General features: G+C 41.7%; 1 protein-coding gene across 3 annotated transcripts in view; it reads right to left on the bottom strand.

Annotated features, from left to right (window-relative positions):
* Window positions 1–5,173: 5,173 nt before the first annotated feature.
* The window catches only part of PPP1R1B (protein phosphatase 1 regulatory inhibitor subunit 1B), a 59,637-nt gene continuing 47,183 nt past the window's right edge, over window positions 5,174–17,627 (bottom strand). For 2 of the 3 annotated variants that reach the window (XM_020799337.3, XM_020799335.3), the window contains exons 5-9: window positions 12,524–12,682; window positions 10,318–10,380; window positions 9,326–9,379; window positions 7,376–7,525; window positions 5,174–6,672 (exon numbers count right to left, since the gene is read on the bottom strand). In XM_020799337.3, coding sequence (XP_020654996.2) covers window positions 6,569–6,672; window positions 7,376–7,525; window positions 9,326–9,379; window positions 10,318–10,380; window positions 12,524–12,682 — 530 coding nt within the window. In that variant the 3' untranslated portion in view covers window positions 5,174–6,568. The remainder of the gene's footprint in view (window positions 6,673–7,375; window positions 7,526–9,325; window positions 9,380–10,317; window positions 10,381–12,523; window positions 12,683–17,627) is intronic. The other variant, XM_020799336.3, reaches the window with a different exon arrangement.

Genomic DNA, 17,627 nt, shown 5'->3' with positions numbered 1-17,627 from the left:
TTATTATTATTATTGCTTACTTAAAAATCCTTCTGTAATATACCAATAAAATCACAATTCTGTGACAAGTTGGTTGAGCAAGCAAGTTTTCCATAGGTGCCCCAAACCATCTGGAACATTAGGAGATTATGTAGTCCTTTTTGTATCTTGGTCATGAGTTCAGAGCTTTGTTTAAAAAAGTACCTAGATATGCCAAAACCTTAAGCATCACCTGCTAATACTGTATATAGGTAGCTGATGGGAGTTTCTAAGCAAAAGTGCAGTATATTGGCTCTTTTCACCCAACTGCCTGTTGCATTCTGTACCAACTGCAGCCTGTGGATTAAATCTCTGTGGTGGGCCCACATTACAGCATATTGGAGTAGTCCTGTCTTAAGGTTAAAAGTGCATTGATCACAGTGGTCAAACTGTCTCTGTCCAGGAATGGCTATAATTGCCTTAGCAAAACTCAGGTCAAAGTAATATCCTGTGGCAACCTGTGTTCAATGAGCACTCTTTCAGTGCTGTAGCTCATCAGTTTCTGTATATGCTACTGTAACTCAGAAAAATGGTGCCTCTGATACGGATCCCACAGTCTCAGCAGAAAGACTGCAAAGATACTACTGTATGGGTTATGTCAAAAATAAGGCTTTTTATAAATATTTGCCATGTCTGAAGAAGTGGGCTTGTTCTTGAAAGCTCACATTAAAATACAGTATAGCAGTTAGTTGGATGTGAGGGCAATCTCTCTGTGACATCTGGCACCCTATTGATCACCAGGGTTGATTTGGCTGGCTGGGCGGGTGTCCCATTCCACCCTTACTGCTCCATGTGCATCCCTGTGCACTCGGTGGAAGAGTTTGACCACCCCAGATAGAAAGAGTGTACCATTCTTTGGTCAAGGGTATACAATAGCACTGCTACCCTACTAGAACCTCCAGTTAGCCTTTAAGGTGCCATAACACTTTGCTTTTACTTTTTTTTAATTTTTGTTTTGTTTTTGTCAAAAATAAGGTGAGAGGTCCAGTAAGAGCAATAGGATAATGTTCTGCCCATCTCTCCTTGAGTAAAAATCAGCAGGTGGTCCAAGGCTAATTCAGTCCCAGATCAAATTCTGAAGCCACACTGAAATGGGTCTGCATGTCAATATCATATGCTAATGGAAGCCATTGTTCTGACATGACGCTATTGTGAATCTTCTCCAAAAGGAAGTATATGGGACTGGGTGGTTGAGATTCAGTATTATACTGTCCATGCATCACTGTGTAAATATGAGGCTTAAATTGTAACAGTACAGTACATTGAGTGGAAAATGAAGTGCAAAAAATACAGGTAGTAGCAAATGGTAATGCAATAAATATATTACAATATTACTACAGTCCTTTTGTCCTTCCACCAACTGAGGTAATGCTTAATGCATCTGATGAAGCAAAAATGCCTGTGAAACTTTATACCATAATAAAATGTATTATTCTTTAACATGTAACAAGTCCCTTTGTCAATTTAACTAAGTATCCTCTTCTTTTGTATCAGTCATGGATATACATGTGCATACAGTGGTGCCCCACACCATGACGATAATCCGTTCCCCTGAAATCGCTGTTAAGCGAAAACATCTTCCAGTGAAAACAGTTTCCCCATTGGAATGCAGTTTCCCCATTTAATGCGTTCCAATGGAGAAATTACCTCGTCGTCCAGTGAAGATTGCCCATAGGGGAAGCCATTTTCCGAGCGCCAGTCAGCTGTTAAAATGGCTGCCCCGCGAAGCATGGGTCCAGAAAACACAGGGCAGCCATTTTGCAGAGCTGGAAAACATTGTCGTCTTGCGAACAAATGGTTCACAAAGCACGGACCTAATCGTCGTCAAATGAAAACCCCCCATAGGAAACATCATTTTGCGATTGCAAAAAAGTCACCTACCTGCAGATTTGTCGTACAGCGGGGTCATTGTCTAGCGAGGTACCACTGTATATGCATATGCACACACACAGATAGCATTTCTGTCAAACAAGTTACTGGGGTTTTTTTTCATGAATTTTTCCACGCATGCCCTTTTCTTAAATGACAAATGGTAATCATGTTTGATCAATTTTGTAAGAAATAAAGAAAAAAAATTAAATTTACACTTGACTTAACTTTTGAGAGTTTTCTGTCCTCAATTTATTCCTTGTACTGTATATCTATGTGGGATTTTTTTAAATCAAAGTCTATTGATATCTAGACATGTTGTGGTAGGAAAACAGTGCTGCTTTGGATGCTGTAGTAGTTAGAGCAGTGGTGAATTTGAACTTGGGACACCTGGCCTCAAACCCCTAACTGGACATGAAACTCACCGAATGATCTTGGGCCATTTGGACATTCTCAGCCTGGTCTACCTGGCAGAGCTGTTGTGGGGAGAGTCATGTATAGCGCCTTGAGCTCATTGGAGGAAAGGTGAAATGTACATGCAACAACTAAAATATAATGTAGTCATTTCCTCATACATGGAAATATAGTGTGATATAACACTTTAGTTAAGGAGAATTCAAGAAAGGTGATACTATCATTAAATCTAGTTATTCATGCATCTGAAGCCCTTTGAATCGTGTTTGTTTTGCTTTTTACATGTTGTTTCTCTCATCTTTATTTCCAGCAATCGCCTTTTGCCTTTTTCTGTTTGTTAAATGTTACCAGTCTTCTGAGGAAGATGTGATGTTGTAAATTAACACTGCTTTAGAAAAACGAATACAATGGAACATGTGGGCTGCAGCTGAATTGCTTATCTCGAATCCATGACACTGATCCAAGCAACAAACCATGTACTGTAGCTGACTCTTTATAACTGCAGCGTGATTGCTGACTGGAGAAGAAGTGCAGGTTCTCAGCAACTTGACTTAGTAGTTGGAGTACTGAATATTATTTCCTGGTACAACAGAATCAGTTGCTGGAGAAAAGCTCTATAGAGACTGCTCAAGTTTTCATTCCATGAAATCCATTAAATGAAATTTGCTAGGAAAGTTTTAGAAAATGCCAGAAGCTTCAGGATTCTCAGATATTCAAACACTGGCACCACAAAGGCTGCTTTGAACATTCAGTTTTCCAAGGGAGAAGTGGAACCCTGAGGATCTAACTGTATTCTGAATGTACATTACTGTTTTTTTAAATCTGTTGAAGTATATGGTTCTCTACCACTCTTCTCCTAACAGAAGACTGATGAAAATTGCAGTTTGGTGGGGACAGTTTTAGAATTGTTTTCCCAGTTTCCTAAGAGGAAATGACAGTGAAACCAGTCCTATTTCCAGAGCAAGGTTTTTAGACAGTTTTATGGAATTCTGGGAGTTGTTTTAAAAAAAGTAAAACTCTCCAATTTCTGCATTCCACCCCCCTCCTCCAGACATAATTTCCAGCCATTTATATGGACAAGGAACATGGATTTATTTTCTGGGCAAGTTGAAACACACTCTGCCCTCCACCTGACTTCTAGACTTTATGAGGACAATAAATAAGCTGGCATTTGGGCAACAACTTTGCCACCTTATTCTGTCACATCATGTGCTGACCAAAATGAGAACAAGCTGCTACATGCTTCTTAACTCCCTCAGAAAGGGTCAAGAAACAAGGATTTGATTAAGAGAAGGCAAAGCTAAAGCAGTTAAGACAACATGAAAACAGCCCTTGTCTCCTCAAGTAGGGTGGATGCAAGGAGCCAACCAGCTTTACTCCCTCCCGCGTAGATGGCCAAGTAGCTGGTTACTCTGGCAATAACGCCTCTTGTATATGCATAATTCCAGCTGGAAGCTGGCATGAAAAACCAGCTTCTGTGCTGACACAAGGGTGCCCATTTAAATAGACCAGACTTTTCCTGTGTACTGAGAGCAGAGTCTGGGAAAAGTGCAATGGAGAATGATGTGTGCATTGAGGGGGCCCATCCAGGCTTCCAGTGGATGCTACAAAATCACTAATTTGGTGTTAAAAATCAAGGGTGCTTGTTTCAAGAAAAACAAATGATTTACAGCATGGTTCACCTGTGGGGGCCATAAAAGCAGGAAGGGAAGAAACAAACGGGTGGGGGCAATGGGTAAAAAAACAAACAAACTCAAATAGTCTTATGAAAACAGTATTATGAAAGCAATCAATCCTCAAGAACAATTATACTATCTATTAAATCTCCTCAGGAACAAGATCCAAGATGTGCGAATGGAGAGCTCAGCAGAAGATGAGACCTCAGCGGTGGCAAAAAGAAACTGAGGTGATTGCCAGGACAGGCAGACCACATGTGCTAGGGGGGCAGGTCCTAGCGAAGGCGTGTCTGAGCTCTAGAATATTCTGGAGACTTCTGCGCAAGTGCAGATTAACCCATTAGTGTGCATTCACAGAGACCACAAAGAAGAAACAAATTTTCCTAAAGGCTTGCCTATTTTCACTTTCAAAGAGGTGCAGGATTGTACTCCTTTCTTCTCACCTCACTCTAAACATATTCAAGTGATCAGAATTTGCACCAATTTGTATTAAGTTGTAAAAACCCAGTTCCCAAATGAAACAGACATGGCTGTACTGTACCTGATAGTAGATATAAATACGGAACAAGATTAGGTATAAATCTATTACAGAATTTGTATCATTTGGCTGCTTGCACAGTCATCCAGCTATGCTTCTTACCTCATCAGCTGTTTGAATTTAACACTTCTTAGCATATGTAAGTAGTATACAAGACATGTGAATATCTTGTGGAATGCCTAGATGTTGTGGTGTATCCTCCATTTTCCCTCATCCTCACTTGTGCTAGATACAATTGGGGGGAGTTGCAATCCAACAAAATCTGGAGGGTTACACATTGCCCCTCACAACATACAGTAAAAATAGCTATTAAGCAACTGCAGGTTGAGGAACAAAACTTTAAACAATTAGTATAACATTGTGAACAATGACAATTGACTGTCCTTACAACCAAAGTGATGAAAGTTTTGGTGGTTCCTGGCTAGAGATGCAGGGGGAGAGGAAAATCCTAATCGGGGATCATCGTGGGCCATGACTCTACCCTCAAATACTGTCACAGGCGCTGCCAGTACATCTGGGTTCATGCATTCATGGATAATTTGCAAAGTAAATCCCTCAGAGTTGGGGAAATATTTCTTCTTGTAGTTCTTGGCTGACAGGGTTAGAAAGAGTTGGCTGTTGGCTGCTCCCCTCCTCCATAAAACACTCTTTAAACAACTTTATTTACAAAGCTTTAATAGAGCAGAGAGGCACATGGAAAGGCATTGCTGAATACACAGGAAAAAGGTTGCAGTGGGGGTCAAAGGGCTTAGAAAAAGCTAAAGAGCAGCTTCCACTATACAAATTGATAAGATCTTGATTTCCAGCGTTCAGACAGAGGAATGTATCACTGTGCAGACAGGAAGAGAGGGGAGAAGAAGACTGCTTACCATTAGACCACTGGATTTCCCCTCTAGCTTATAAATACCATGCTAGTTATTGGAACATGTGCACTTTTTCAAATTCCCTCCAACCCCCACAATATCTTCAAAACATAGGTACTTCCAAACAAGCCTTTTCTTCTGCCATCTTCCTGATTTATTCACAGAAATTACTGAAGGCTAAGACAATGATGCCTGCCATTTCTAATCCTTCTGTCTTTCTCCCTTCCCTCACCACAAGTGTCTGTACAGGTGAGAAAGGCAGAATAGTTGCACAATCTCAGAGTCTTCCATCGGGAAGTACCCCACTGTTTGAATCCCTTGAGTAAGATCATCAAAATCCAATACACCACAGGTGCAGAATTTCAGGTATAAGCAAAGCCATTAAAACCTAAGAACTGCCATTCTGGATGACATCAAAGAATAATTTATGACGGTTGTGTCCAGTTGCAGGCAATACCAGGATTGCATGGGTTCCTGACTAAAAGGTGGTGAGGGTACAAAAATCTAGCAACCCAACAGCAGCAGCAACAAACAAAAAAACCAAAATGGCACTTTCCCCTTTAAGACAAAGGTATGTTGGTAGTGTGCATCTTATTTTTAAGCAACATCATACTTATAGGGGTACAATTTGTCTTAAAAATAAGGTGTACAGTCTCTACGCATCATGTTTTAAAATAAAATTTTGGCTTTTGCTGCTACTGCTTTACAGCTCAAATCTTAAGTTTAAAAAGTGTTTTTTTCACCAATGGTACCATGCTTCCAAATGTCAATGGCAAAATCAATGGCAGGGACACAATAGCCGCATGTTACCATTCCTATTCTAGCCCATAAACCACATACAATGACCTAATGCCCTCTCTCCTGACCATTTCACAACCAAGGCACAATAGAGACAGCTACTGCTTATCACTTGTCCCCAACCATTAGAGATAGCCTACCTCTGAACGTGGAGATTTCATTCCTAGATTCAATGCCCGACAACTTTCCTTTCATTTTCCCCACTCCTTTTCTCTATACTAAATAATTCACTGAACACAAACCAAACACTGCCAAAGGGAAGACAAATTTGGAACAGAAAAGAGGATAAAAGATCAAATAGTTGTTAAAGAAATAATCCAGTTTCTTTTGGTGAAAAATGAGCGTTCTCCATCAGTAGGACAGCTCCCAAATCTATTGTTTGCCTCTCTGTGCTAGGTGGTAGTGCGGATTGGGGGTGGGGAGGAACGGTTTTCCAGGTTAACAGCGCGGGGAGGTCTCTCTTCCCAACTGGAATGACTCATTTCCATAACATGATCTGCACAAGGAGAGAAAAAGTGTATTTAGAAAAAAAATCTTCTGCTGTATAACAAATCCACATTTTAAAAACACCCTTTATTTCAACCATCTTAAATATAAAGGTTGCTCCCAACAGAATGCTGGGAACCATATTTTGTGAAGGTGTTGACACTTTCACTTTAGTTTCATAGTTTCTGCAGTCCATTTTGAAAACAGTGTAAACACCTATGTAATCTACACTTGTAGAATTCTACACTGACTTGTCATCCTTCCCAGTATGGACAAAAAACTTTTCCAGCCTTTATTCCCCTGTAGGTCAAATATGGGATTGTATGGATAACATACAGTACAGGTATCTGGCTGTGGAGCCAGAGGTTGGGAGTTGATTCCTCATTGTGCCTCCTGTGAGTAAAGTCAGCCTCTGTGGCCTTGGGCAAGGGGTACAGTCCCAGGGCACCCCCAGAAGAAGGGAATGGTGAAACCACTCCTAAGTGTTCTCTACCTGGAAAACTCTGAAAAGGGTGACTGTAAGTCAGAATTGACTTGACAGCACATAATTCTTATCATTATTTCATGGGATTCTTGTGAGGAAACACCATAATAAAGATGATGAAACCCTTTAGAAAACTAGAAATATAACAAGCTATTAGAGCCAAAGACTAGGCCTAGCAATCTATTGCTAAGCAACCACTTGCAAATAGACATAGAGCGCCATACTTTACCTGTTAGCGGTGGGTCTCCCTGTTCCACCTCCACTGCTCTTTCTTGGTTCTGCTGCTCTTCTTGGCCTTCTCCTCCTTCAGCTCCTTCTGCTTCTTCTGATTCATTGGGGACCTCCTCTACAGATCCAGCAAAGGATACTTTCTGCCCACCTGAGAGTGAGAGACAACCAACGTCACAGAGACATACGTACTTTATCTCCATGACAAGAATTCTTACAGAGCTCAGGCCTACAGGCAGCAGTAATCAATCCAGGGGATTCAGTAGGTGGACCAAAGGATTCTAATTGGGAGCTAATTCTAGACTAAAAAATAAACTAATTGTAGGCTACTAAAACCTTTTGTGTTTTATAAAAAATGAAGCTATTTAAATAATTCATGCATGCATGAAAAAACCCAGAAATTGTACATTAAAGCAGTGGCTTTTGTGTCTCCATATTTTAGCATCTCACACATCAGTATATGAAAAAAGCTGGGCCCCACCATGACAGAAGTATAAAGTCCACTCTTTCTGAGAGGGACATTCATATATTTACAGTATATGTAATATATTAGTATACTTTATCAGTTACATTATATTTGGATTTTATCTTGGATGCACACTGCAATATAATGAGGGGATTCAAGTGATTTTGGGAAGTTGAGAATAAGATCATCAGAAGACAGACTCTGTTCTGAGTTTAAACTTGTAGTATGTCACCCAAGATTGAATGGTAAAAGGTGAGATGGCAGACTAGGATAAACCCATCTTTTTCAGGAATTCATGGCCACACATCAGCAGAAGAGCAGATGATATGAGTGTTCATGGGTCAAAATCCACTTCCTGAGACCCATAGACTGCTCGTACGATGTCCCCTGTATTTATACATATACCCATGGGGTGGGGGCGAGCAAGCATACAAACTAAAGATGAGTGATAAACTCAGGTGATGAGGCCTGACAGGAATAAAGCCAAAACTGGGCCATTTATAAACGAGACAAAATACCAGCATCTTTAATAGAACCTAAAAGCTTGCAAATTTAAAACCCAAGAAGTGGGTTGGAGAGGATTCGAAGAATCCAGTGACAGAAGGGCATGTTCAGTACTCCCAGAAAGCAAAGTGACAGGCAGAAAAGGAAGGAAGGAATTACTAGAACATGAATGTGAGAAATGATGAGAGTGTGCTGCTTTAGAGAGAATAAGCACTTCTTTTAGGTCCTAAAAATTAAGGGAATGGATATACCATAGGTTTTCAGTGCAGATCTGACTTGTTAGAAGAAACAAGAAACAAGAAACTGCAAACTTGTGTGATTGAGCATCATAAAACAGTCAATCTGAACACAAGGTACTGAACTCTGCTTAAAAGACTCAAATTCTGCATACTTAAAGGACTCCTTTGATTTAAATAAGCATTTACACTTGTAAATTGAAAGGGAAATTTAAAATACCATTAAAAAGGTGTGTAAGGGTTTCCATAGCCTATGACATTCCAAACCTATGGGATGTGAATACTCCAGCACCTGCCAAGTGTCAGGCAAGGCCTCTTCAGCCGTGGTTTCCATAACCTCAAGACTCATTGAGCTACTTGACACCAGTCACTTCCCGACCCATCAGTATTTCTGGTGGCCATTTTGCCACAACTATTCTCCCAAGTGGTTCAGTCTCTTCCTGACCCCAAGTTATTTCCACCGGCTGGTGTCCATGTTAATTAGGGAGGCTGGTATTACTGCTGGCTTTTAAATTCGTTGATCAGCAGCACCTTCCTGGGATTTCAGAGGTTCAAAGTTGGAGATGCCAAAAGCTAAGACAGACTATATGCTTTTGATTTTGTTTGTTAAAAGACAAGGTAGGAGCTAAGCCCATGTAAAACATCTTAAAAACAACTGTTCTGTATCTGCCAGTTTTGAAGTGCTTCATCCCCTACTCAGACAGTAAACCCCTCTTAAAACTTATACCATAGAACCCAAATTTACCTTTCCGTTTCTGTGATTTGGAGAGAGCTGATTCTTTGGGCTTATTTTCCAAGACTTCTCAGGAAATTGCAGCAAAGATTGGAAGGCAGGAAGTGGATGGGAAGAGAGATAGAAAGAGAAGGGGGGGGAAATGAAGGCATGCTTTTTCTCAAGCTTACCCTTCCCCCGAAACAATAAAAAAAAACCCCTCCAGTTTTCTAACAAGATGTACCATTGTGCCATTTTTATTCCTTCCTCCCCTGCAACATGTGGTCAGTTCTTTTGAGCCATGTTTCTGCAGGGCCTTTTCAGTACTAAAGTTTTTTTTTCTGACGGTCCAAGTTTAATCTTATGTCTCAGATTGCACAGGAGGGTTTGTACAGAATATGATCAGTATAACATCTTGTACTGTAGTTAAGTCTGTTTTTCATCTTTTTCTAATTAAATTAAAGAAAGTTATTCTACAGCTGACTTAGCTCCATCCCCCATGACTTGTTTTCTGTAGCCTTAATAAAAGCTTCATCTATCTTGATTATTCAAATGGTCAATTATTTTCTTAGAAACTGCTTCCTTCTGAGTGTTCTCCAAGGAAGGGCACTGAATGTCTTGCTTCTCAACCATGTAACCCAGGAATAAGGAACATGTGGCTGTCCAGATGTTGATGGAATGAAACTCCTACTACCTCTGTGAACATTGATCATACTGACTATAGCTGATGAAAATTGGAGTCCAACAACATCTAGAATGGCAGAAGTTCCAACTTAAGTTTTTTCTAAGTAACGACTAAAATGACCAGAAATTACAATAGGGTCCTGTACCTTCTATGGGAATGTACAGTTTGCCATGAGGAGTGAAAAGAAGAGGAATACTGAAATTTGTTCTTCTCTGCAGCTATAAAATGCATAGGAGCTCTATCCTTTGTTTCTGCTATAGTGGAGATTGCTTTAAATATCTAATTTAACGGACACATTGCTATGACATAGTTCTGGGATCAGAAGAAGCCGTTTTCTTACCAGTGCACTGCCTTAGCAAAGGTGACTTGGAAACTGAGCCCAGCTGTTTCTGTCCTTGGGAAACTGCAGGATATAACAAAAATACATGAGCAAGTAAAGGAGACAAAATCAAAATTGTCATTTGGAAATGATATATTGTTGGTGCTCTCTCGTTCTATCTGTCTCTCTGTATTTCAAACATAGTATTGTAGTACCAAGAGCATTAAGGGAAAAAAGGACTGTTCACAGTCATTATTAGAGGCTGTGGGTATGGTACACAAGCCTTCCATTTCTAGCAACATTTGTATGAATGCCAACTGTATTCACATGCAAAATTAGCATCCCTCTTCCTTTAAAAAAATTCAGATTGAAAGAAGGATCATACAGCTAGATTTCATGAGGTTCTTAAAGCCACAAGGTCTACTTTAAAGCACCAAATTTTAGCAACCATTTCAAGTTTCAGACCTTTGCTCTGGAATAGCAAGAAAAACATAAGTACGTGGACAGAGGAGCTGTGGGTGGGAGAGAAGAATGCCTTGTATAGATGCCACCTCTCCCATCTCTGTTGGCTTCCTCCTGCTGGGGAAGAAAGCTGGTTTCCTAGGAGACTGGTAGCTCCCTGTAGTGAGGTAAGGAGCAAGAGTATGTATGTGTTGGGAGGGGAGGAACATTTACAGGTTTCTCCCTGACAGCAGAGGTGCTAAATGAAGGGAAATTTATTCAGTACACGCAGTGCACCCCCAGAGAGTGGGATCCGTGGCTAACAGCGGGAGAAGGCCCTTTAAATAGAAGTGCGTCACCACAGTAACAGCCTACCTGCTGGAGAACTATTTGACCTCAGGAATCAGTTCCCCTATCCCTCAGTACCCTTTTGAGTCGTTACCCTAAGTTTAAGTAAATGTCTGTATTTATCTATTCCATTTATTTACTATTTGAAAATAGGGTGGGATATAAAAACAAAAACCCCAGGAATCATCGATTGATTTTCAATATATTTCTGAATTGAGTGAAATCACTGGAATGATCATGAAAAAAATTTAAAACTCCCCAACACTGTGTATAATTAATTGTAAATGGAGGTCTGGTTACCAGATTAAGAACATAATCCAGCCTTCCAGCAAGTATCTGGTTATCGGAGTCAGCCCAAAACGTTTTGCTGCCTGGGGCAGAGAATAAGATGGCACTCCCTCCCCTTCTGAGCAAATTTTTATTCAACATTGGGGATGGCATTGCGTCCTTCATTTTATCTGAAGGCAGCAGGCTAGTGCAGGAGGCCCAGGATAGCTGGTATGGAAGATGGCATTCATCTCCAAAGCCTTGCTTTTTTTGTACCTGGCCCTGATGTGATTGCCTCACTCTTCCTCAAGGTAGGATGGTCCTGCTTGCCAGCTGGAAACAGGATGCTAGATTTAGATAGATGCAGATGGTCTTCTAATCTTTTATTTTCTTTGAATGAACGTACCGAGCTTAGAAAACTTACTTTTTAGGCTGCAGATCCCGCAGTCTCCTAGCCAGCATGACCACGCTGGGGATTTGAGAGATGATGCCCTAAAAAGTATTTCCATGGCTTGTGAATACCATCTGTACCCTTTCCTACATTATTGTCTAGGATAAGAGATCAAACTGTCCTTTCTAGAAACATTCTTCTTTTGTAGAAAACTGACGGGGTTCCTAGGAAAACTCCTATAGTGGTATATATTCCAACAGAACATGTAAGTACACTTTCATTGATTGTGGACCAAACATTTAATTTTTTTTTATTTCAGTGCAAAATTCACATAAACTAAGAAAGTAGTTCTTTCTTTCTTTCTTTCTTTCCTTCCTTCCCCCCCTCCCCCCCTCCCCCCTTCCTTCCTTCCTTGAAACATATTTGCACCAATAACAGATTAGTCCCAAGGAGAGAGACAGAGGAATGGTCTGGAAACGGGAACACACAGCTACGTATAATAAGCTCTTCGTGCCAGATTTATCAAATGGCGCATGCACGGTAACAGCATCAAGATGCTATTCTGCAAACAGTAACACTAGATTAGTTAACAAATAAACTAATATAAAATCTCCATAGGAGCAATCTTTCTAAACTATAGAAGCTATTCTCTCATGATGACCTGTCTTTGCAATGCCAAATTCAAGATGGAATTTTTTTGCTGCCCCCTGCTGGCTTCACTGGCTCCTTCTCCATTTCTTTTGTCTGTTTGCTACTGTCATTGCTTATATCCAGACTTACACAGCCCAGGCATTTCCCTCACGGTGTCATCTGAATCCTGAGCTTCTTCTTCTTCTTCCTCTTCCTCCTCCTCTTCTTCCTCTTCCTCCTCAACATCCTCAGCATAGTCTTCATTCATCCAGTTGGATTCCAAATGGCTTTGTGCTAGGCGCTGCACAGCTATTGCATTTTAAAAAGAGAGACAAGTGGTTAGAAATATGCAGAGAAAAAATAGATCTTGAAGCTGCAGAACCTTGGCATTATTCTTTTTTTTTTTTAGCATTTTAATGATTTCTGTGAAGTTTCCGACCCCAGAAAGAAAAGAAAACCTATGCAGATGGTATCTTGTGTGACCCTAGACTACAGCTCCCAGAATCACCCAGCAATATTCTCCAATCACAGCTCTAACCATTGCACCTCACTGGCTGATGCAAACAACACACCTTTAGACCTGAATTGCTGTAAGCTAAGATATCTAAGGAGTCAAGAGATAAAAGAAGCAAAGGGTAGGTTTGGCTTTGGAGTTCAAAACGAAGCAAGGCAAAGGCTAATAGAGTTTTCCCAAGAGAACAAGCTGGTCATCACAAACACTCTTTTCCAACAACACAATGGACATCACCAGATGGGCAATACTGAAATCAGATTGATTATATTCTCTGCAGTCAAAGATGGAGAAGCTCTATATAGTCAGCAAAAACAAGACCTGGAGCTGATTGTGGCTCTGATCATCAGCTTCTTATAGCAAAATTCAAGTTATGTCAGGGGGTAGGTTATTCCAGAGGCGAGGAGCCACTGCCCAGAAGGCTCGGTTTCTTGTCTTCTCCTTCCGGGCCTCCCTCGGCGTTAGGCTCCTCAGCCTCATCTCCCGACTCGCCCGAGTGACACGGGTAGATCTTGGTGGGAGTAGGCGTTCCGCCAAGTATCGAGGCCCTAAACCGTTTAGGGCTTTATATATGAGCATCAACACTCTGAAGTCGATGCAGAAATGGATGGGCAGCCAATGCAATGCGGCCAGAGTGGGCGAAATATGTTGGTATTTTTTCACAACACTGAGAAGTCTGGCCGCTGCATTCTGCACCACCTGAAGTCTCCGCAGCAGCCTCAAAGGCAGCCCCACGTAGAGCGCGTTACAGTGGTCTAATCTTGAGATTACAAGCGCATGCACCAAGGTAGTGAGCGGCCCAACATCGAGATAGGGCTGCAGCTGGGCTATCCGCCTGAGATGGTAGAAGGCGGTTTGGACAACTGACGCCACCTGGGATTCCATGGTAAGCGCCGGGTCCAGATGGATCCCCAAACTGCAGACCCCATCCTTGGCAGTAAGGGTCACCCCCCCCAAAAGAGAGGGAGTTTCCCAGACCCCCAACTGTGGGGGCGCCCATCCTCAGTACCCCTGTCTTGTCCGGGTTCAGCCTCAGCCCGTTCTCCTGCATCCATTGCAGTACAGTCCCCAGGCAGCACTGGAGGGACAGAACGGCATCTCCTTTGGATAGAGGCTGGTAACATTGTACAGGAGGCAGCAACAAAACCCATCAAAAAGAAAAGGAAATGCAAGAAAGCAAAGTGGCTGTCCAACGAGGCCTTACAAATAGCAGAGAAGAGAAGGGAAACAAAATGCAAGGGAGATAGGGAAAGTTACAGAAAATTAAATGCAGACTTCCAAAGAATAGCAAGGAGAGACAAGAGGGCCTTCGTAAAGGAACAGTGCAAAGATATAGAGGAAAATAATTGAAAGGGAAAAAACAGAGATCTGTTCAAGAAAACTAGAGATATTAAAGGAACCTTTTGTGTAAAGATGGACATGATAAAGGACAAAAATGGGAGGGACCATACAGAAGCAGAAGACATCAAGAAGAGGTGTCAAGAATACACAGAGGAATTATACTAGAAATATCTAGATGTCCCAGACAAAACCAGATAGTGTGGTTGCTGACCTTAAGCTGGACCTCCTGGAGAGTGAAGTCAAGTGGGCCTTAGAAAGCATGGCTAACAACAAGGCCAGTGGAGGTGATGGCATTCCAGTTGAACTATTTAAAATCTTACACTATTTAAAATCTTACACTCAATATGCCAGCAAGTTTGGAAACCTCAGCAGTGGCCAGAGGATTGGAAAATATCATCATACATCCCAATCCCAAAGAAGGGCAGTGCCAAAGAATGCTCCAACTACTGTACAATTGCACTCATTTTACACGCTAGCAAGGTTCTGCTCAATATCCTACAAGGTAAGCTTCAGCAGTTTGTGGACTGAGAACTCCCAGAAGTACAATCTGGAATTCAAAGGGGCAGAGGAACTAGAGACCAAATTACTAACATGTGCTGGATTATGGAGAAAGCCAGAGAGTTCCAGAAAAACATCTACTTCTGCTTCATTGACTATGCAAAAGCCTTTGACTGTGTGGACTACAACAAACTATGGCAAGTTCTTAAAGAAATGGGAGTGCCTGACCACCTTATCTACCTCCTGAGAAATCTATATGTGGGACAGGAAGCAACAGTTAGAACTGGATATGGAACAACTGATTGGTTCAAAATTGGGAAAAGAGTATGACAAGGCTGTATATTGTCTCCCTGCTTAATTAACTTATATGCAGAATATATCATGCGAAAGGCTGAACTGGATGAATCCCAAGCCAGAATTAAGACTGCTGGAAGAAATATCAACAACCTCCGATATGCAGTTGATACCACTCTGATGGCAGAAAGTGAGGAGGAATTAAAGAACCTCTTAACGAGGGTGAAAGAAGAGAGTGCAAAAAATGGTCTGAAGCTCAACATAAAAACAAACAAATAAATAAACAAACAAAACGTAAGATCATGGCTGCTGGTCCCATCACCTCCTGGAAAATAGAAGGGGAATATTGGAGGCAGTGACAGATTTTACTTTCTTGGGCTCCATGATCACTGCAGATGGTTACAGCAGCCATGAAATTAAAAGATGCCTGCTTCTTGGGAGGAAAGCCATGACATACCTAGACAGCATCTTAAAAAGCAGGGACGTTACCTTGCCAACAAAGGTCTGCATAGTCAAAGCTATGGTTTTTCCAGTAGCAATGTATGGAAGCGAGAGCTGGACATAAAGAAGGCTGACTGCCGAAGAAGTGATGCTTTTGAATTGTTGTGCTGGAGGAGACTCTTGAGAATCCCCTGGTCTGCAAGGAGAACAAACCTATCCATAATGAAGGAAATCAACCCTGAGTGCTCAGTGGAAGGACAGAGGCTGAAGCTGAGGCTCCAATACTTTGTTCATCTCATGAGAAGAGAAGGCTCCCTGGAAATGACCTGATGTTGGGAAAGTGTGAAGGCAAGAGGATAAGGAGACGACAGAGGATGAGATGGTTGGACAGTGTCATTGAAGCTACCAACATGAATTTGACCCAACTCTGGGAGGCAATGGAAGATAGGAGGGCCTGGCATGCTCTGGTCCATGGGGTCATGAAGAGTCAGACATGATTTAACAACTAAACGACAACAATATTAGATGGGTGATTTGTTAAGTTTTGCAGCCACAGGAGCCAGTTTACTTGGAAGCTCTGGTGTAGAACAGATCATCAACTGAAAGACAGTGAGGAGATTCATGAGCAGATGAACTGATAATGAGCAAACGAAGCCGGTACAAAAGGGATGTACACAACTTGAAATGGAATGAGCAACTGCTGGCATTTCATAGTGAAAAGGTTACAAAACAGGTTCTAAAAGTAACCTCTGGAAGATACCTGATGGGAAGTATCTGGTTGAGGAGATCTAGGAAGTCTATCCAGAGAGATTTTGCTGTTTGAGAGGATGGACAAGCTTGCACTTTCCTCCACTCCATATACGAGTGAACAACAAGATATCTCCATAGACATTATCTGTTGCAACTGAGTCACATATTTTGGTAAAGTAAATGTAAAGGTTCCCCTTCACAATTTGTCCAGTTGTGTCTGACTCTAGGGGGTAGTGCTCATTTCCATTTCCAACCCATAGAGCCAGTGTTTGTCCGAAGACAATCTTTCATGGTCATGTGGCCAGCGCGACTAGTACAGAACGCCGTTACCTTCCCACCGTAATGGTACCTATTTATCTACTTGCATTTTTGCATTTTGCATGCTTTCGAACTGCTAGGTTGGCAGGAGCTGTGACAAGTGACGGGGGCTCACTCTGTTGGATGGATTCAAACTTATGACTGCAAGTCTTCTGACCTTGCAGCACAGAGGCTTCTGCGGTTTAACTTACAGCACCATCACGTCCCATGTTGTGTATTTTGGTACACAACAGCTAATATCTATTTGTCATTTAGTTGTTGTGTTCGACTCTTCATGACCCCATGGACCAGAGCACACCAGGCTCTCCTGTCTTCCACTGCCTCCCGGAGTTTGGTCAAAACTAGTGGTGGCGCTGCAGGCTAAACTGCAGAAGCCTGTGCTGCGGGGTCAGAAGACCAGCAGTCGTAAGATCGAGTCCACGTGACGGAGTGAGCTCCCATCGCTTTGTCCCAGCTCCTCGCCAACCAAGCAGTTCGAAAGCATGTAAATGCGAGTCGATAAATAGGTACCACCTCGGTGGGAAGGTAAAACGGAGTTCCCTAGTCACACTGGCCACGTGAACGGAAACTGTCTTCAGACAAGCGCTGGCTCTACGGCTTGAAAAAGGGGATGAGCACCACCCCCTAGAGTCGGATACGACTGGACTTAAAAAATGTCAAGGGGAACCTTTACCTTTACCTAGTGTCTATAGGTATTTCTTAACTTATGGCAACTCAAGTTTGAAAGTTATGCAATTTGCATAACTGCACAACAGAATTTCATTGAATCTCTTGCACATCTATCACTACAGTAGAGAGGGAAGATGCTCTAGAGTCATTCACAACCTTAAATTTGTAGATTGTAGGACCATGAAGTCGTGCAATTACTTTGTCCTTGTGCTTCAAAAGATAGTCCCTTATACATCACCAAAACTGGCAAGAGGCCATAGAGTTGCAGAAATGTGCATATACAAATTTGTATGCTATCAATTTGAAGGTAGAAATGGAAATACAAGACATCTCACGAGAGAAAAAGAAGGAGTATGACTCAGTGGGGTGTGTGTGCATGAATGCACTTACAAAATTGACACCAAAAATAAAAAAAAACAAAGAAAGAGGAGG

Source organism: Pogona vitticeps, chromosome 6 (assembly GCF_051106095.1).
Source record: "Pogona vitticeps strain Pit_001003342236 chromosome 6, PviZW2.1, whole genome shotgun sequence".
Lineage (NCBI taxonomy): Eukaryota > Metazoa > Chordata > Lepidosauria > Squamata > Agamidae > Pogona > Pogona vitticeps.
Note: the sequence above shows the minus strand (reverse complement) of the source record. Positions and strands in the feature narration are given on the sequence as shown.